General features: G+C 40.5%; 1 protein-coding gene across 4 annotated transcripts in view; it reads left to right on the plus strand.

Annotated features, from left to right (window-relative positions):
- The first annotated feature begins 926 nt into the window (after window positions 1–926).
- LOC110977610 (DDB1- and CUL4-associated factor 6-like) overlaps window positions 927–17,876 on the plus strand; it is a 100,089-nt gene continuing 83,139 nt past the window's right edge. For 2 of the 4 annotated variants that reach the window (XR_015427883.1, XR_015427884.1), the window contains exons 1-9: window positions 927–1,265; window positions 10,666–10,727; window positions 11,304–11,474; window positions 12,234–12,338; window positions 12,547–12,660; window positions 14,445–14,580; window positions 15,035–15,291; window positions 15,499–15,586; window positions 15,893–16,071. Coding sequence is in view for 2 of the 4 variants with exons in the window: in XM_087146884.1 (XP_087003010.1) it covers window positions 1,178–1,265; window positions 10,666–10,727; window positions 11,304–11,474; window positions 12,234–12,338; window positions 12,547–12,660; window positions 14,445–14,580; window positions 15,035–15,291; window positions 15,499–15,586; window positions 15,893–16,071 (1,200 nt within the window). In the remaining 2 variants the exon portion in view is untranslated. The remainder of the gene's footprint in view (window positions 1,266–10,665; window positions 10,728–11,303; window positions 11,475–12,233; window positions 12,339–12,546; window positions 12,661–14,444; window positions 14,581–15,034; window positions 15,292–15,498; window positions 15,587–15,892; window positions 16,072–17,876) is intronic. The other 2 variants (XM_087146884.1, XM_087146885.1) reach the window with 2 other exon arrangements.

Here is a 17,876-nt window from a genome sequence, read left to right on the forward strand (position 1 = left end):
CAGCGAAATCGTTTGTTAGATCTTTACTGCTAGACGAACAGGCAGTAAACAAAATATTTGAAAAACCAAAAATAATGCAATGGAACTTGGAATTATCCAAACAGCATCAAGAAAATAACAGCTGTTGGATCTGCGAAAGTTTATTTGGCCTTCCCAGTTTGACGAATGTAATTATCCCAAACCAACTGAACCAAAGACAAAAATGGATAAGTTCAAATTGTCAAATGCCGAAAACAGCAGCTATAGAGAATACATTTGCATGGTATGTCAAAAGCCAATTAACCAGTTCAGAAAAGTTCGAGATCATTGCCATGTTACGGCTTAATACCGCGGTCTAGCTCATAATAGATGTAATTTACAATTGCTGATTACACCGATTACATTCGGCCCACAGCCTGAGGCTGTCTCAGCCCATTTGATTTCAGGAGTTAACTCACCCGATTAGGAACATAAACGGGCAAAATCGGATTCTGGCCTCAATATCGTTTGAAAACAAACATTAGCCCAGAAAGCGACATTCCCGTTTTTGTTCGTAATCGGGTGCGTTGACTCCTGAAATCAATATTATAGAGCGGTATTGATTTTTGCGTTTTCGTGTTTCACACTTTCTAAATAGATTCCGGCACTGTTTTCATATTCGGTTCGCGACGGCATTACATATATTTTGGGGCCATCGTTGTCTGTACTAGCGCCCTCATCCATTTTGTATGAAGGCTTATTGTTTTTTCGTACACATTCCGGTCTGTGATTCCTGTTGGTGAAAAAAATCTTAGTTGTTCACGTTGTTTCATAGCTAAGATACATTTCAGTGAAAGATTTATTTAAACATGGCTTTTTTTCTTGTAATTTGTTTGTGGACGTTTATGGGCTCTTTCTGCCATGCCGTGATCGGCCTCCGTAGAATTTCTAGCTGGTTACGTGAACGATTGCTTGCAGCCGTAAAAATAGCGTCCAGCCGAAAATCAAGCTACATGTAGCTAGCTAGTCGAAAATCCGGCCCGAATTTCGTGCCAATTTCAGCCTGGTCAATTTCAGCCTGGTGTCAGACAGTACAGTGGAGACATGGACACTGTTTAATCACTAATGAAAATAATTTCGATGAAATAACAGTAGGCCTACTATCAAGACTAAAAGGCAACTCACATAGTTAAGGTAGCAACAGTAAAATGAAATTACCATGAATCGGAGGCAGAAATTCTACAGTATTGACAGGCAACGAGAATTAGGCTTCAGGAATGAACGAGCCACAAGAGACGCCATCGTTGGTAAGAAATCATGGCATTCATTACCATTATTAGCATTGCTAGTACCCTTTTCTTATAATAAGGAAAACGAAGCTCGCTTTTTCATACTAACTAAGATTCAGACCTTGAGGATCCATTCCTTAATCCTAGTAGCTCTAGTTTAGGTAAATTATGACAATATTTAAGCAAGAAAACCAGAATTTTTTACCCAACATGCCCGAGTTTGGCGAAAGACGACTGCATCACGCCACTTTGTTACCCAACCCAGCCATTGTGGATATACTGAATTTCATAAAAGAAACTTTATGGTTCTAGGTCAAGGAACCAGACTACATGCGAAGGTTTGTCTTCGTTCACACCTCTTCTTCGCATCATTTACGCTGCCATTTTACCCCATGATATCCCTCACATGGAAAATCAAGTGAAATCTGAAGGACCAAACAACACATTGTTTTTTGTTTGAGAGGCCTCAGGGACTTCAGTTGCCTGCCATGGGGCTCCAAACTTGGTTGATTTTACACTATTTTCAATGGAGCTTGAATTGGTTCAGTGCACCCCTATAAGCTGATTAACCCTTAACACGCTATTAAGTTTTCTAACAAGTATCCTCTGCTGCTGCATTTCCTGTGCCGGGGAACTGTTTTTAGACCCACAATAAGTCAAATGGCATTTACTTAGCGAAGGGAATGTTTTAGAGGGATATGCAAAATAAAAAAAAATGTTCCTGATGAAATTCCTCATCTACTGATACAAAAATATTTGTTCTCGGTACAGTAACATGCAAGTTATGGGTTTTCGAAAATCAATGAAAATATCACACACAAATCTGTCAAGGTCACTTTGCCCTCAGTGCACCCTCACACACAACGCACGTGTATGCTGTACAGTACTGTACAGCATATACTGTACAGTACATATACATGCATAGTGTGTTTGTGTATGTGTGTGAAAGTTTTTATTCAACTTTCTCTGGTTATTTGATAATGCTCAATAGAAAAAGGTTTTTGAGAATGATTATTCTTACTTGAAATAAAGTACTTTTGATTTCTTCAATTCTATGACACGAATGCAACCAGTATACCAGTGAAGCTACATGTACTTGCATGTAGACTTTGCACATAACGACATGTTCATATCAATTTTTGAGAGGCAAAAGCAGCAGATTTCACTAAAAAATGCAGAGAATAGAACAATCTTTACAGACAATACATTATTTGTTTCTCTGCATTTGGCACATCCTTTGACCCCCCCCAAAAAAGCTTGGAAATAAATCTGTTTTTACTGATTGAGTTGCAAGTGTTCAGTTTTTCCTTGAGTGATTGTGTCCAGTCATTGTTCTAGTGTTCATTTATCTGTGGAATCCTGGAACGCAGTCTGCCTTATAGTCCATAAGGGTGTGATATCTTCTGAAGCATGGTGCAGGACACATTGGCTTATTACATTCAATACAAATGTATTCAGTCTGATGCCGTCGGACTGCCCGATTGGAGCAGACTACACAGTCTGGTTTGGATGGACGTCCTGTTGGTGTGACACCATGATTGATGGCAAGGAAGTGTCTTTCTGTCAGTCGATTCGGTGCATCCTTGGATCTCCTTCCTGCTCTGCCACCTTGTCTGACATGTCCCTCAAGTAGTCCATTGATGATGGAAAACCGGAACTTCTCAGGCCGTTGTCGATTGCCAGGATGGAGGGCTTTCCATATGATCCAGTTATTGACATAGCTCACCTCTAGAAGGTAGACAAATACCTTCTTCCACCACTTCAATGTCTTGTGGATATTCAAGTAATACCACATACCCTGGTCTGCCCGATCTACTCCTCCCATGTACTTGGTGTAGCATTCGATAACTACAGGCTTATCCACTTGGCGCGGATTGTTCTGGCCTCGTGCACGAACATTTGTTTTAAATGTAGTCGCATTGTGCACAGTTGAGACGACATTTACCTGTCGTTTGTCAAACCATGACAAGTACAGGGCCTTTCCATCGCAAACAGCAAGAAGGGGGTCACTGGCTTTAAGCTTAGCTTTTTTTATTTCATCTGATGTTCCGACACGGTTGGTTCGGAGGATTCCACATGCCCCTGTCCCATGGTTGCTGAGGTCATGAAACAGAGTAGGAGACGTAAACAAATTGTCCATGTAAACATGGTGGCCCCTATTATACACAGGCTGACACAGAGTTGTGACAACATCGTGATACAAGCCCACCTCAGTTTGGTTATTCCGTTTGCCTTGATAAAGTTCTGATTTCCACACGTATCCTGTTTTGCCTCAGCCAAGTTCCAACAGTTCAATCCCCATTTGTGGGGCTTGTTTGGCTTGTACACCTTCATAGCAGTGCGCCTTTTGAAAGGGATTATTGTTTCATCTACGGATAGTTCTCGATCCGGGTAATAGGCTGTCTGCCATCGATCCACAAGCAAATCCATTATTTCCTTGATTTTTCCCCGCCTGTCATGATTTTCATCTGCAGGGTCTAGTGAGTTGGGCATTATCAGTGCAGTGAGGGAAGGTCAGTATCAGATAAAATCTATCACATGACATGATAGATCTGATGCCGGGGGCTTCCAATGTCCACTCAGTGGTCCAGTACAGTTCGTAGTTGGAACGGCGATCAATACCCATCAACAGCATGATGGCAAGAAAAGCCTTCATTTCACTGGCCCGAACTTCTTTCCATTTCCTGAATCTTGAATGTTGGCTGAGATTGTCCATGCCTCCTTGCTTTCTATGGTCGTGGCAGCATATCGGTTTGTTTCACGAACCAACAGATCAATGACATCCCCATCAAAAAAATGAGAAAAAATCCCATATTCAGTGGGTTCCGCATCGCCATCAAATCACAGCTGACCATTCTGATGGTTGAAATTTACCAGCCAGTCGTCTTGGTACGCCCTCCAAAAGGCCACTTCCCACGCGACATCATCACCGGCCCTGGCCGCGTGTTGCCGATTGTTGTTGATTTTCATGGGGGCCGTTCACAAAATCAGACCCACTGCTGCCGTCTCCTCCGGTCCCGTCCATGCCATTATTACTCGTACCCTCACTGACTTCATCGTCGTCAGAACCACTAAGAAAAGGCTCTTCAAAGTCCGAATCACCGGAGTCAGAGTCTCCAAAAATCTCCTGAAACGCTTTGTTAACATTCATTGTACACGACAGTGGTCGTCTGTGCAGGACTTTGATCGGTAAATTACAAAAACTTTTCTAAGAAAAGTCAGCTTTTTTACGATGAAATATTGTTGTCCACGTATACAGCTATCTAAGAGTACCTGGATGAGGGGTCAGGGGTCGATATATTTGCAGAATTCAATGACTGAACATGCATAATACATGCGGGCGACTGTAGTCGCCCGCAGCATGCAGGGAATTTGTGCGCTGGGCGACTGGAGTCGCAGATAGCGCGCAAAGGGTTAAGGGCATTGCGAGTCCAGATTTTATTATACACGTCCGTGCACATTACCTTCCTGAAGCACCGCCATTGTTCGGCTGTGCATTTTGTGTACAAACAATGCGCGATGTCCGATCCATAACCTGTGCATTTTGTAACCAGGAGGGAGCTCTGATCTCTATAATAAAATGTTATTATAGAGATCAGTGGGAGGGATTCCAGTAGACTGGTCCCCAGTCTGGGGCAAGCATTGATCTCCATTACATAATGGAGATCAATGGGGGCAAGCCTGCTATGCCTTGAGCAGCCTCCGTAGAATTTCTAGCTTATTTCGTGCCAATTTCAGCCTGGTCACGTGTAGCCCAGTCCAGTAGTGCACGTCGTCTAGTGCCAGCGTAATACTTTACATGTACATAATGTACATGTATGTACACTGTCATCATCTTTACTTCAGCTGTGGCCCTCCTGAGTAATATTTGAACTCCGGTAAGTAGGCCTAGCCTATTTATTTAAGTTTCAAAGAGAAACAACTGTTGGAATGTTGTGCACTGCCGGGGGGAGGGGGGTTGCTGTTATAGGGCCTAACCATGCTAACTAAACGTAAAAATAAGACTTTTATGCTTCTTTTGCTGCGCTCATACACGTACTGACGTAGTCCCTTACATGCATTAGGCCTACATGTACATCATGTACCTGTACATGAAAAGCAGTTTCGTTCTAATGGACAGCGCAAATACATGTACCAGTTAAAAGTGTCTTTAACAGTTACAGGAAATTATAAAATGGCAACCATCTTGAAAAAAATAAGATGTCCCTCGGGTTCTCCCCAGGATTTTCAATACTGTGGGGTATTTCCATTGTGGTTTACCAACATTTTGCGAAGCCAGGGCATGGAACTATCGTCTTCGTGGTAGATGCTATTAACCCTAACCTTCCCCAACCACACAGAATTAAACAGCAGTAAAGTGTTTAATTCTATGGGGATAGGTCTGGTAGGCCCATAACAGCTGGCTTTTGCATTGGGTTTGGCATACATGTACCTCAGAAAAACAAAGTCCAACAGCCTCTGTGCACAAAGTTCCATATGGGTGTTAAACTTTGTGTGAATGGGGAAGGTTAGAGCCAGCAACCCTTGGGGATTAGGGTTTATACTGTACTGTTACACAGGGCTATGGCTGCCGCCGTGAAAAAAAAAGTGTGTTGGGTCGATGTTGTAAGTTCTGCAAATGGTGTGGTATAAAATTTTAACCTTCGTAAATGCAGCCCCACTAGCATATTGAGCACACAGCACAAAGAAACACACATGCACGTGGGTGCATGTACGACGCCCATGACGGAAGTTCAGATTTCATGCGACACCGACCACGAGGAACGTTCAGCATGGTGTTGATGTACATGTACGGTGTGCAGTGTGGCTGCCGATGTGTGGTGCACAATGTATGTACTACAGGTATGTAGGCTACGTGTAGCTATAGTATGTACATGTACATGGGAAAATGCAGGACTATTAACTGCATTTTTGTCTAGATTTTCTTGACGGGAAATCTGCATTATGTAAGATAATTCTGAGCCATACTATCATAATTACATTGTACATCAGCATGTTTTGTGTGTATCGGGCAGAAATAACATTCCCTTTAATAAATGTGCTCCAAGGCTGCTCTGGTGGAATTGGCGGGCAGAGCTGTTAACTATTCTCCAAATAACCTGCAAGGAAAGCATTGTAGCAGGTGTTGTGGAGCGCTCAGACCGTAGGTACACATGTATGCAGATACCTCAGATCATCCACTGCAGCCAACTTCACCTTCAGCCGTCTAGACTGCGTCTTGCCACTGAATGTAGATGACCGAGGCAGAGAGAGTGATGATGGCTCTGCGCAAACCATCTTCACTATAATCTCCAAAATGCCCTGGTGTCTTTTACACTCACATGCTGACATCAGTACATAAGTCCTGCGGTGATGGGCGAGTGATGAAGGCAGCAGGTGAGGAATACGCTGGCAGTTGTTAGTCAAGGACCTACACACAGGTGGCCCAGGACACAGAAAAGGTGCACTAAACATTGTCTGCTTCAGGAACTGAGTACCAGAGCGTAGGACAGCCTTGCTTGGTCGGGAACTAAGCACAACATAGACATAACTGCCCTAAGTGAGACACGCTTTGCTAGTGAGGGTCAGCTTACTGAGATCGGCGCAGGCTACAGCTTTTTCTGGATTGGGAGAGCTGATAATGAGGAATGCCACGAAGCTGGAGTTGGCTTGGCCATCAAACGAGATATCACTGACAAACTGGTTAACCTGCTAAAGGGCATCAGTGACCACCTTATGACCCTGAGGATTCCTCTGGTTTGGCTATGTCATGCTACCCTCATTAGTGCGTACACACCTACAATGAGAAATTTAGATGAAGCAAAACAAAAGTTCTATGAGGATCCGTCAGAGACCATCAGTGCAGTGCCAAAGGGTGACAAACTTATATTACTTGGTGACTTCAATGCATCTGTTGGGCACCATGCTTGGAAAGGAGTGCTTGGTAGACAAGGCATAGGCAAGTTTAACAGCAATGGAACCTTACTCCTGAACCTACATGTACATGTATGTGCAGCCAACAGCCTCGTCATTAGCAACACCATGTTCAGGTGGCCAGATAAGTTAAAAACAACATAGATGCATCCTCGATCCAAACATTGGCACTTGATCGACTGTGTAATTGTTTGCCAGAAAGATCTGAAAGATGTAAAAATCACTAGAGTATTGAGAGGTGTAGAATGATAAACTGATGATAGTCTAGTGCGAGCAAAGCTATAGCTTGTGATTGCCAACAAGTGCCGGTCACAGTTAGCCAAGCTTCCTAGGAAGCTAAACACTGTGAAGCTAAATGACACAGCCATAAAGAGTCGGTTGACTGCTTCACTTGCGGATAAGCTTGGCTGCCTCAAACACACCGTTCCAGTCGATATAGAAAGAACCTGGTCTGACTTCAGAGACTGTGTGTATGAGACATCTGTTGAAGTTCTTGGCAAGCAGCAACGTCAGCACCAAGATTGGTTTGGCCAAAATGATACTGCGATAGAAAGGCTCCTTGCTGAAAAACATGCAGCTCATCAGAACTGTCTTAATGACCCAACCTCTGTATCTAAGCGTGATACCTGTAAGAAGCTGCAGAGGTCTGTGCAGTCAGAACTGAGGAACATGCAAGATACATGGTGGAAAGACAAGGCCAAAGATGTACAAGGTTACTCTGACTCACATAACATGAAGAACATTTATGCCTCTCTGAGGTCAGTGTATGGCCCTGTCTCCAATGGGCCCACCCCAATGTTGAGTGCTGATGGAGGGACACTCCTAACTGACACAGATCAAATACTGAAGCGATGGGTTGAACACTGACGGAGTCCTCAATCATATATCTCATATCACCCAATATATACGGATAATTCTACATCATGTATCTAGACTAGGCTGCCCACAAAGTTCCTGGAGATGCTCCAACAGTTCCACTCTGGTATGATGGCCAGGGTAGCTTACAACGACTCGATGTTGGACCCTTTTCCTGTCTTTAATGGTGTCAAGCAGGTTGGAAACTTGTACCAATCCTGTTTAGTATCCTGTTCACTGCAGTGTTGTACGAGGCTTCAACTTGTCTGAATACAGGTGTCCATTTACAATTTCGGGGACAAATGGGAAGTTATTTAATCTCAGAAGATTCAAAGCCCAAACTAAACTGTTCAACGTACTGGTCCGTGAGTTGCTGTATGCAGATGACTGTGCCCTTGTAGCCCATACTGAAGAGGACCTTCAGGTAATGGGCTTACCATCAGCCTTAAAAAGACCGAGGTGATGTTTCAACCACCTCCTGGCCATAACTACATGTATATCCCATCATCCATCACCCTTAGCAGCACAAAGCTCAATGCAGTAGAACAGTTCACTTCAGCAAATATCGATGCTGAAGTGAATTTGGTGGCCTTCGACAGAAAATGTGGAACAAAAGGGGTATAAAACTGGAAACAAAGCTCAATGTCAAGAGCTACCATTTTGACCTCCTTACTATATGGCATGTTCTTCATAAAATGGACCAAAATGCAACCTCGGCTATCATTTTTCAAAACTTCTAAAAGAGTGACTTTGATCATGTAAAATACAAATTACCACCTTCAGATTTTTTAAAATGATTATATGGGGATACTTACATGTAGGCATAATATGTACTTACATGTATGGTGGACATTTGGTTGGCAACCAGTGCAAATCAAATCAAGTTGAATTCATTTAAAGTTTTACGTCAAAGTGTTTACACCAGAGGACTTGATTTCAAAACTTCTCTCAACAAGAAGGAGAATTTGGTATATTTTTTGGCGGATGTATTTTAAAGCACGTAAGAAATAACTTTAAAAAAATATAAGCCACAAAAAAGAGCACAAAATTGATGGAAAATGATGAGAAAAGTTTGGCTCTCTTCATTCTCTTACTGTTGATAATCACTCTCACTTTACCAACATATTTGGCAGGTCTTGTATATTTTGACTGCCAAAAATTATCCTTAAGTTTGGCTGCATCAAAAATTTGTAATGAGTACAATATGTTCGCTGTGAACGTTATATTTGACAGAATTTTGATCACGTTCGATAATTTTGACAGAAACTGCATAATGTTCGAGAATGCCGAAAAGGCTGTCACATGTACATGTAGTGCTCGAAAATTCCATGCGCGATTTTCATTTTGCCAATTTTTTTGGAGATAACCCCGCTGAAAATAAAATTAAAATTAACATCCCTGAGCATTAGATTTTCATCCTGAACCGTATTTTATGTCTTGAACGTTTTTTTTTTGCGAACGTTATTCAGAATGATGGATTTTCTTTTGAGAAAAATTGTTCCGAAGAGAAAAATCGTGGAGTGTCTCCATTCCGTGGAGGGGTTCATGAATATCGAATAAAAAAGAGGGCGCACTATCTGGGTTGATGTCAAAGGTCAAAAAGGCCACGATGCAGCAAAATGTTTCTCTAACGTCACCTCAAGAGATTGATGGAAGCCTCAAAATTGCCACGATCGGTATTTTGGACTGCGTTTTGGGAACATACTTGAAGAAAATGTAATTGGTCCTGCCGTAAAAGGATGATGGTTTGGCGGTGCTTTTTTGCACTCTTTTTTAAAGCTTGTGTTGTACAATGTACAATGTACATCGATATATGGATTTACTCGCTTTTTTGCAGTCGATTTTTTTTACACTAATGACAGAATCGAATCGAATACATGTGTACCATACATGTACATGTATATAGCCCTGGCGTTCCATGTACTGTATGTACCGGTACTATCGGGTACGTGTGAACCACATGGACATGTACACTGCCATGTAAATGTACGTACATGTCAGTACATGTGTGTTTGTATGTGCATAACTGGCTGTAGGTCTTTGTGTAGTGTCATGCACAGTATGGTGAACATTGGATTTGGATTTGTGCACCTGAAATGTGTATGTACACATGTACATGTAGATAGCGCTGCATAGACTGGGTCGAAAATAACTCTATAACATAGCAGTGCAGAGCTACATGTAACTATATGTAGCAGTACAGTGTCTATCATGGCTCCAAAAAAAAAGCTAGAAACCAAGTTTGACCAAATCCACTTTTTTATCCTACCCATTCAGTAAAAGAACTCCATAAACACAGCATTCCTCAAACAATATACAGTATTCCTCAAAGAAAGTTAAGAAGGTACACATGTAAATGTACATGTACACTGTAATCCATGGTAGAGCTCCAACCCAGGGCCCTTTGGAATATGAGTTTTACGTTTAACAGAGGTGAAATGCCAGGCATGGGTTCTTGCAAATGTTAAAGTCAATTGTTACATGTACATACTGTATCACCACTTTCATGACCAGATAGATGTATCTGAAAAAACTGAAAGAGAAGTACTTGTACACTGTACCTCTAATTAGGTAGAAACACACAAAGAACATTTTTACATCGGTAAATATTAAGATATACACCGTACCTTTACATGTGCATTTGTTACAGGAAGCACAGATTTTATGCAGAGATTGAAACTGGAAGCCAAGCTGGATATTCACAGAGGATGTGTAAGTACATGTATTGAACCAGTTCACAAGCACTGAAAAGGCCCCATCAGCCTTGTGCACTAGTTTCGGAGAGTTCTCAATGAAAGTTGAATCACAAATAAAATCAAAGTATCCTGTGAGTTTTCCTTGAGCCATTGCTTAAAAAATCATCTGCAACATCCGCTGCATTTACATGTACACTGTTTTCCTTCGCTGAATCAGAATTGTAATACTTGTATGTGGGCCAAGAACCATTCTGTAGTGCTGGAGCCATAATGGTGCTTGTACATGTACATGTACTTTACCAAAGTTGGCAACGGTAAGATGGCAAACGTTGTTCAACACTAGCGAAATATTTACACAGATTTGTTCAGCATACTGGATTATTCAATGTAGCAGTGTTCATCATAGTGGCATTCTTCTGTTTTATAAAGGATGGCACTTTTTCTGCTCTGGTATTTGTTACAAACTTTTTTGTTTATCATTGTTTTGAAAATCTTACACTCTTGAATGAAATATATGTACATTACAACAAAATAGCAGCGTTGTGTAAAATTCTACATGTACACGTACGTAAACTCTGTTTTCTACCTGTAGGTGAATACTATCAGCTGGAATGATAGTGGTTACAGAATCCTGTCCGGTTCTGATGACAAACAACTTTGTATTTCTGATCCATACACACGCAAGAAACTTACCAACATAGCATCTGGACATCGAGCTAATATCTTCAGTGCTAAATTTATGCCAATGTGCAATGATAGTCAGGTAAAATATACATTATTAAAATTATTTTCTAAAAATCATTGTTAAAATAATTTCTCAAAGATCACAAAAAGACATACTAGTAACTTTGAGAGTTTTGTTAAAGTGCTTGCATTATCACTTGTCTTAAAGCTTTCATTACCCATAGTTACGTTACACATGTACATGTAAGTGTCTGAGTAAAATCAATGACAACAAAGTGACTTACATGGTAATTGGATCCCTTTGGTTTATACACATGTAGTTGTAACTGAACACACCTACACATGTAAGTCTTAGTGTATCAGAATATTTACATACATGTATATTTACATGTAAACAAGTTCCCTTTTTAACCCCTTGACGCCAGGACTTCTTTCTTAAAGCCGACTCCGAGAATTCCAGCTTCGCTCGGCCACAAAGGCCACCTGCCACCCGCAAATTCTCAGTTTGTGACCCTGCGTGCTCTGCACGCTTTGATTTACACAGTGAAAAGGCTCATTGTTCGGTGGCATACGGTTCTATTCACGCTTCCACACTCCCGTTGCCTCTTTTGAAAGTGGGGACTATTGTGATAACGATGCAAATACGGCCTTTTCATTTCTTGGCAACACACAAAGGCCAATCACCATATATACAATAGCCAGGGTGTGCTTTCTTTCACCGTGTTCGTTCGAGCGTGAGACGAGAATAATTTTTACGGCGTCTCTTACGGCTTCCTGGCGCGAAGAGGTTAAGAAAGAGTGGCCACCTCATTAAACACTTTATTTTGCTTTCGCACAGATTGTTTCATGCTCTGGGGATGGTCAAATAGCATTCAATGATGTGGAGAATTCTGCACACCATGGTGAACATATGTTCAACTGCCACTATGGGACTGCTTATGAGGTACTGTACACGTATATATACTTCAGACTTTTATTATAGCTTCAATGTGGATGTAGTTCATCTAACTTTAGTTTCTATTTTAAAGTTTCTATTTCAAATAATACAGAAATATGTCACTTTCCTGCTTTTCAATCCTTCTCTACAATGTAGTTCATGTTAACTGTTTTGTTCCCCCATCACTGATGTACAATTTGCTTTTTAAATGCAGGTGGTAACTGTGCCAAATGACCCATACACTTTCCTGTCTTGTGGTGAAGATGGCACTGTCCGATGGTTTGATCTTCGCATCAAGAATAAATGCACGAAGGAAGAATGTCGAGAGGCAAGTCCAAATTTCAAATACGTATCATTTCTCGGTGCTTCTTCATGTACCGGTAAAGTACACTTGATTATGTCTGATTTTTTTCAGAGTCAGAGCATAATCAGAATGCCATATAAGACAAAAGTGATGTTAGAAGCCTTAGTACACACAGACACAGACAGGACTATATTCCAAAACGTGAATTTTGGATAATTGTTCACTGTTTTAGTGTTAGTAAAATACAATACATGTATGGTGGTATTTAGAATGTTCTTAATATTCTTGTAATCATTTTTGTAACAGTGAAATACCGGTATTATTACAAACTTGATCGGCCAGTTACATGCATGTATGCCGTCTTGTGCTTCTAGTTCAACTTTGTAAATCATAAATTTATGAAGGATTAATTTTGTAATTCAACTAGTCTGTGAGCAATTTGATAATAGTATGCATATTTGATCTGCACAGCCTCTACTTGATGCAAAAGTGGTGGTAAACATTGTATATTTTGGTTCCTGGCCTCGAGCGTCACTTGATGACGGATTTGGCGCGTTATAAATTATCATTATTATTATTTAAGGACACCTTTTTACAATGGACTTACCAGCAAGAAGCATCTGTGTTCATGTAAATGAATAGGTCATGAATACTGGTACTTCCACTTATTTATATATTTGTGCCATGTTTTAAGACTGGTAGGAACTTAGGATGAAATAACTGAATGATCAAGCTCATACACATCGTGGATCCCATAGTCATAATTGTTGATTTACACGAAAATTGTAAACATTCTAAATATCGCCTCATTGTTTACTCTGTGAGTGGCGATTGACACTTTCTTGTAGCTTCAAGCTGTCTTTAATTTGATTTTAGTTTCATACATGGACTATGTCCAAATGTTTGACCATCTGAATTTATGAGCACTGTTGCTCACTTGAAAATATGAGCCTTTCTTTTTACTCTCTTTGTACTCGTACAGATTCATGCACATTTGCCATTGGATGCATGAGCATGTGGGACCAAATAGACTAATGGGCCATCGTGTTCTGACCAATCACTGCTGTGATTCATGTCAACATACATTGCACATTTACTGTATGTGCACAAAAGTTTGACATGGGTGTACGTGCGTATAATAAGCACAGCTGGAATATGTAGTGTTGCATTGGCAAAGAGAATTTGTTAAGTGCCCACGTGCACAGTGAGCAGAGCTTACTAGATCAGTATATTTTTAGAATGTATGGTCTTCACATGTACCCCAGGCACATGTACATTAGGGCAAAAAGTTTACCTACATCTGGTCAAACAAAACAGTTTTCTTCAAATTTAACAATTTCACTCAACAATTTCTCTTTTCATCAGGACAGACGATGTATGCATCAAATAAAAACACCCAAAGACATATGTATGATTCTTATTTATATTTACAAAAAAATCAAAATTGTACTTACTCCAACCCAAATATTTACACAGTGCATACATGTACATACATGTAGTGTCACTTTCAGTAATTTTTTGTCACATCTCATAGTTGCAGTGGACCACTTTCTGGAGTGTTTTTGAACGATATAAAGGGGGTAAATGTAAATTTTCACAAAAATTTTTTCAGAATTAATATTTTGAACCATAATAAATGTCTTTGAGTATTTTCAAGTGAAGTACTCGCTATGAGCATTGAGTTGTCTGACCTCATAAGGAAAAAGTTGACAAAACTACATGTATTTCAAACAACAGTACATATTGCTACTACACTTTGTACCTTGTACACTCAAACATTACTGTAGATGTTTCTTCACTTTCGGTAGGATGTGCTTATCAACTGCCGTCGTGCTGTGACATCACTAGCAATCAATCCCATCATGCCTTATCATCTAGGTGTTGGTTGCTCAGACAGCTCAGTACGTGTGTTTGATCGTAGGATGCTTGGAACTCGATCAACAGGTGATTTGCCAATTTTTTAATAATGGTTCAGAAATATTTGTACAATTGCATAGCACCCTCACCCACGTATTGAAGTGTTGGACCTGCCATTGTACGAATAGTTACAGTTTTTCTAATTCGGGAAGTGATTTATATTTGTGATTTACCTTGTGAAGGGCACTAACATTACATTGCTAACAGATCACAAAGCTGATGTCATACTTTGCCCTTCATAAGGAATATGAAGAAGGATAGTTTTGGTCATCATTGTGTTTTATTTTTTAAAAAACATGAGTGGTAGTCTTACAGTGTTTTAGAAGTATGGTATTTTCTTTATAATTTGTTGAATACCAAATGGCTTAATTCATTAGGTTTTATTGACTCCCAAAAATGGGAAAATTTGAATTTTGCTACAGTTGTGTTAAAACATAAAGCGTCTTTCTCAAAGAGCACGTGTGTTTCTTTTTTCAAATAGGTAACTACAGCGGTCGAGGTGTACAAGGTATGTTCTGCCGTTTCTGTCCTTCACATCTTCAAAATAAATACAGTCGGCCAACATCCCTCCAGTATTCCACTGCTGGTAATGAGATACTAGTTAGTTACTCTTCAGATTACATCTATTTGTTTGGTGCGGATAAATCCAAGAAGGAGACAGTATGGGAACAGCAAGAAGGGTTGTCTGAGATAAGTCTGGGGGCCTCAGGAGGATCGGCCATACCTGATGTTGATGAGGTAAGAACTAGGCAAACAGCTCAAGTGTTTTTTTGACTGCACAGAACAAACACATGTTGCTGTGTAACCTGGTTAAAAGAGCCAATGAAAGACATTTGAGTTGGAACATGTACAGCAGCCAACATACAAATGTTACTGATAAGATTCATGTCATTGAATTCTGTCACATGTACTTAATGTGTGATTGTTGGACTTGATTGTTTACAGAATCCTGTGGTCAATCCAATCAAGCGGCTACGTCTCCGTGGTGACTGGTCTGATACTGGACCCAAAGCAAGGCCAAGAGCTGAACAGGGTGAATCAGTTTCTTCTGTTTCTTAAATTAGAAAAGGATTATTAAAACACTGTATCTTATTTCTGTTCGGAAAAAAACACAAAGTTGATTTAACATTTTCCTTTTGAGACAAAACTGACAACATTAAGTTGGAATCATGTATGAAGAAAATGAATAGATTGGAATAAATAGAATAAATTGTAAATTGAATTCACTTTTACTCTTGGCTTTGGTTATTATTGTTCAACCCTTATGTCAACTCGGTTCATGGCTGTGTGTTCATTGCGTGATCAATAAATGTGGGATAATTTCTCTCTTAACTTGTAGCTGGGTCTCAACCCCGTCTTACTATCATCCAACGTATGTCTGAGATGCTAACTCGTTGGTTAGATGACACAACGTCCTCTCACGCTAGACGTGCAGCTGCAGCATCATCAGGTGAAGCTGGCCATTCCCAAGAACAACCATTGAGTGATACAGCAGGGCCATCCACATCACAGCAAACAGTAAGCAATTACCATTATGCCACACTTGAATGTAGCAAGTGTAGAATGTAGCACTTCGTGCTGGTGGCAGGTATCAATGTTGATGGTGCTGGGGCGGGATAATTATCAATTTTTTTTGTTTTCAAAATTCCATAAAAAATCCTATCTTCAATAACTGGACACTTACACCCACACGAAGGACTGTCTGGTTGCTACCCTAGTCTAACTGACAAAATCTATTGACGCCCGAGTATTTCAGCCAGGCCTGCAGCCTTGTAAAAAGTGCGGTGTTATGTAACTTTCTTTTGTTGACAAACCTGGCACAGTCCGCTACTGCCCTCTTTTCAATAGGGGCCAGATTAGCGTGCAGCAGTGCTGTGTGGCGCATCGCTGCGGTGGTGGAGGGCTTTTGTCCCCAGTGGTTATCTGCTTGCACAAAATGCCCCAAACTGTGGTATACTGTTTCAAAACAAGGCTGGATTATTTCCACTATTGAGAATGAAGAAAGTCTGTAATGCCCAGCAGCCTGGACTTTTGTTCCAAGTACGGTCTTTTGTTACAAGGCCCAGTTCCCTTTGTCTGATTTTGGAGACCTCGGCCAAGCATATAAAGCATATGTGTCCGGCAAGTGATTAATTGAATAAAGAATTGTAGCATCAATCCAAGTACTCAAATGGCTCAAATTCTGGATTTTATTGGTGAATGAGTTTCTGGAATTTTTTGTTAATCCTTTTCAAAATGACTGCATGCCAGAAGAAATAACTTTACAGGGAGTTGAATGTCATTACAATCTTGAAACCAAGTATGATTTCTTACAAAAGTTTAGTGGGTTGAGTTTGAAGAGCCACAGTACATATTGCCCACTCTGCCTTTAAAAAGTAATTTCATTAATTTGTCCTTAGTGATTAAGGCATAACTTCAAGAAATTTACATGTGGTTAGGTATTCAGTCCCTATTTTGTTTAACACTTGGGGAAGCAACGTTACTAATTCCATTTGCTCAGAAGTTCCATATCCACTCTAACAATATAATACATATACTGCACGTGCACCAGCTGTTTAACATATCCTTCAAACTATGCAGCCAGTCACACTACATGCTTAAGGCTTTACCGGAACACTATATGATGACTTCAAACTGTACAACCAGTTAGGTTTGTGTGATATGCTTTGTCATACCAATAAGGGAGTAAATATGTGTTTGGCAGTCTTAAACGTTAAAGTGGGGCACTTAAAATGGCTCTGTAAAGCACTTTTCCTGCTACCGGTATCCTGATTTATATGTTTTCAAAATAACACTTAAATTTTTCTCAAATATCGCAGTGGAAAAAAAAATTATTTGAAAGGGCTCCCAAACGCCCCGCGCCAAGTGAAGAAAATTAAAAAGAGTAATGACGTCATAATCATATGCAATGACCTCGTGACATCACCTTTGGGAGTCGCATTGGCCGTAGCGATCGACGCATCGCTATGCTAAATGCACATGTACATGTACATGCGATCTTGTGAATGGCATGGACACTTTGCAGTGGCCTTGCATCCATCTGTAATTAGTTGTTTCCCTGAAATAATAGCGAAAAAGTATTCTCCAACAGAAAGATTTAGCTAACAATACCACAGACCTGTGTGGTGGGTCGCTGCACGGCCAAAAATCCTGGCACGTTTCTGAAAAAGAAATCGACTTGGTGGAGATGGTTGAGATTCGTTGGAAACACATGATCAGACTTTGTATTGATGGAGTGGTCAAAAATATGTTCTCACCATTTTGACGAAGCTTCCATTGATCCTTCATGTCTGCTAAAAAAGCAACTTGGCCTAGTGGAAGGT

This window comes from Acanthaster planci, linkage group LG15 (genome assembly GCF_054643075.1).
Source record: "Acanthaster planci isolate LZ-2023a linkage group LG15, COTS_SCS, whole genome shotgun sequence".
NCBI lineage: Eukaryota > Metazoa > Echinodermata > Asteroidea > Valvatida > Acanthasteridae > Acanthaster > Acanthaster planci.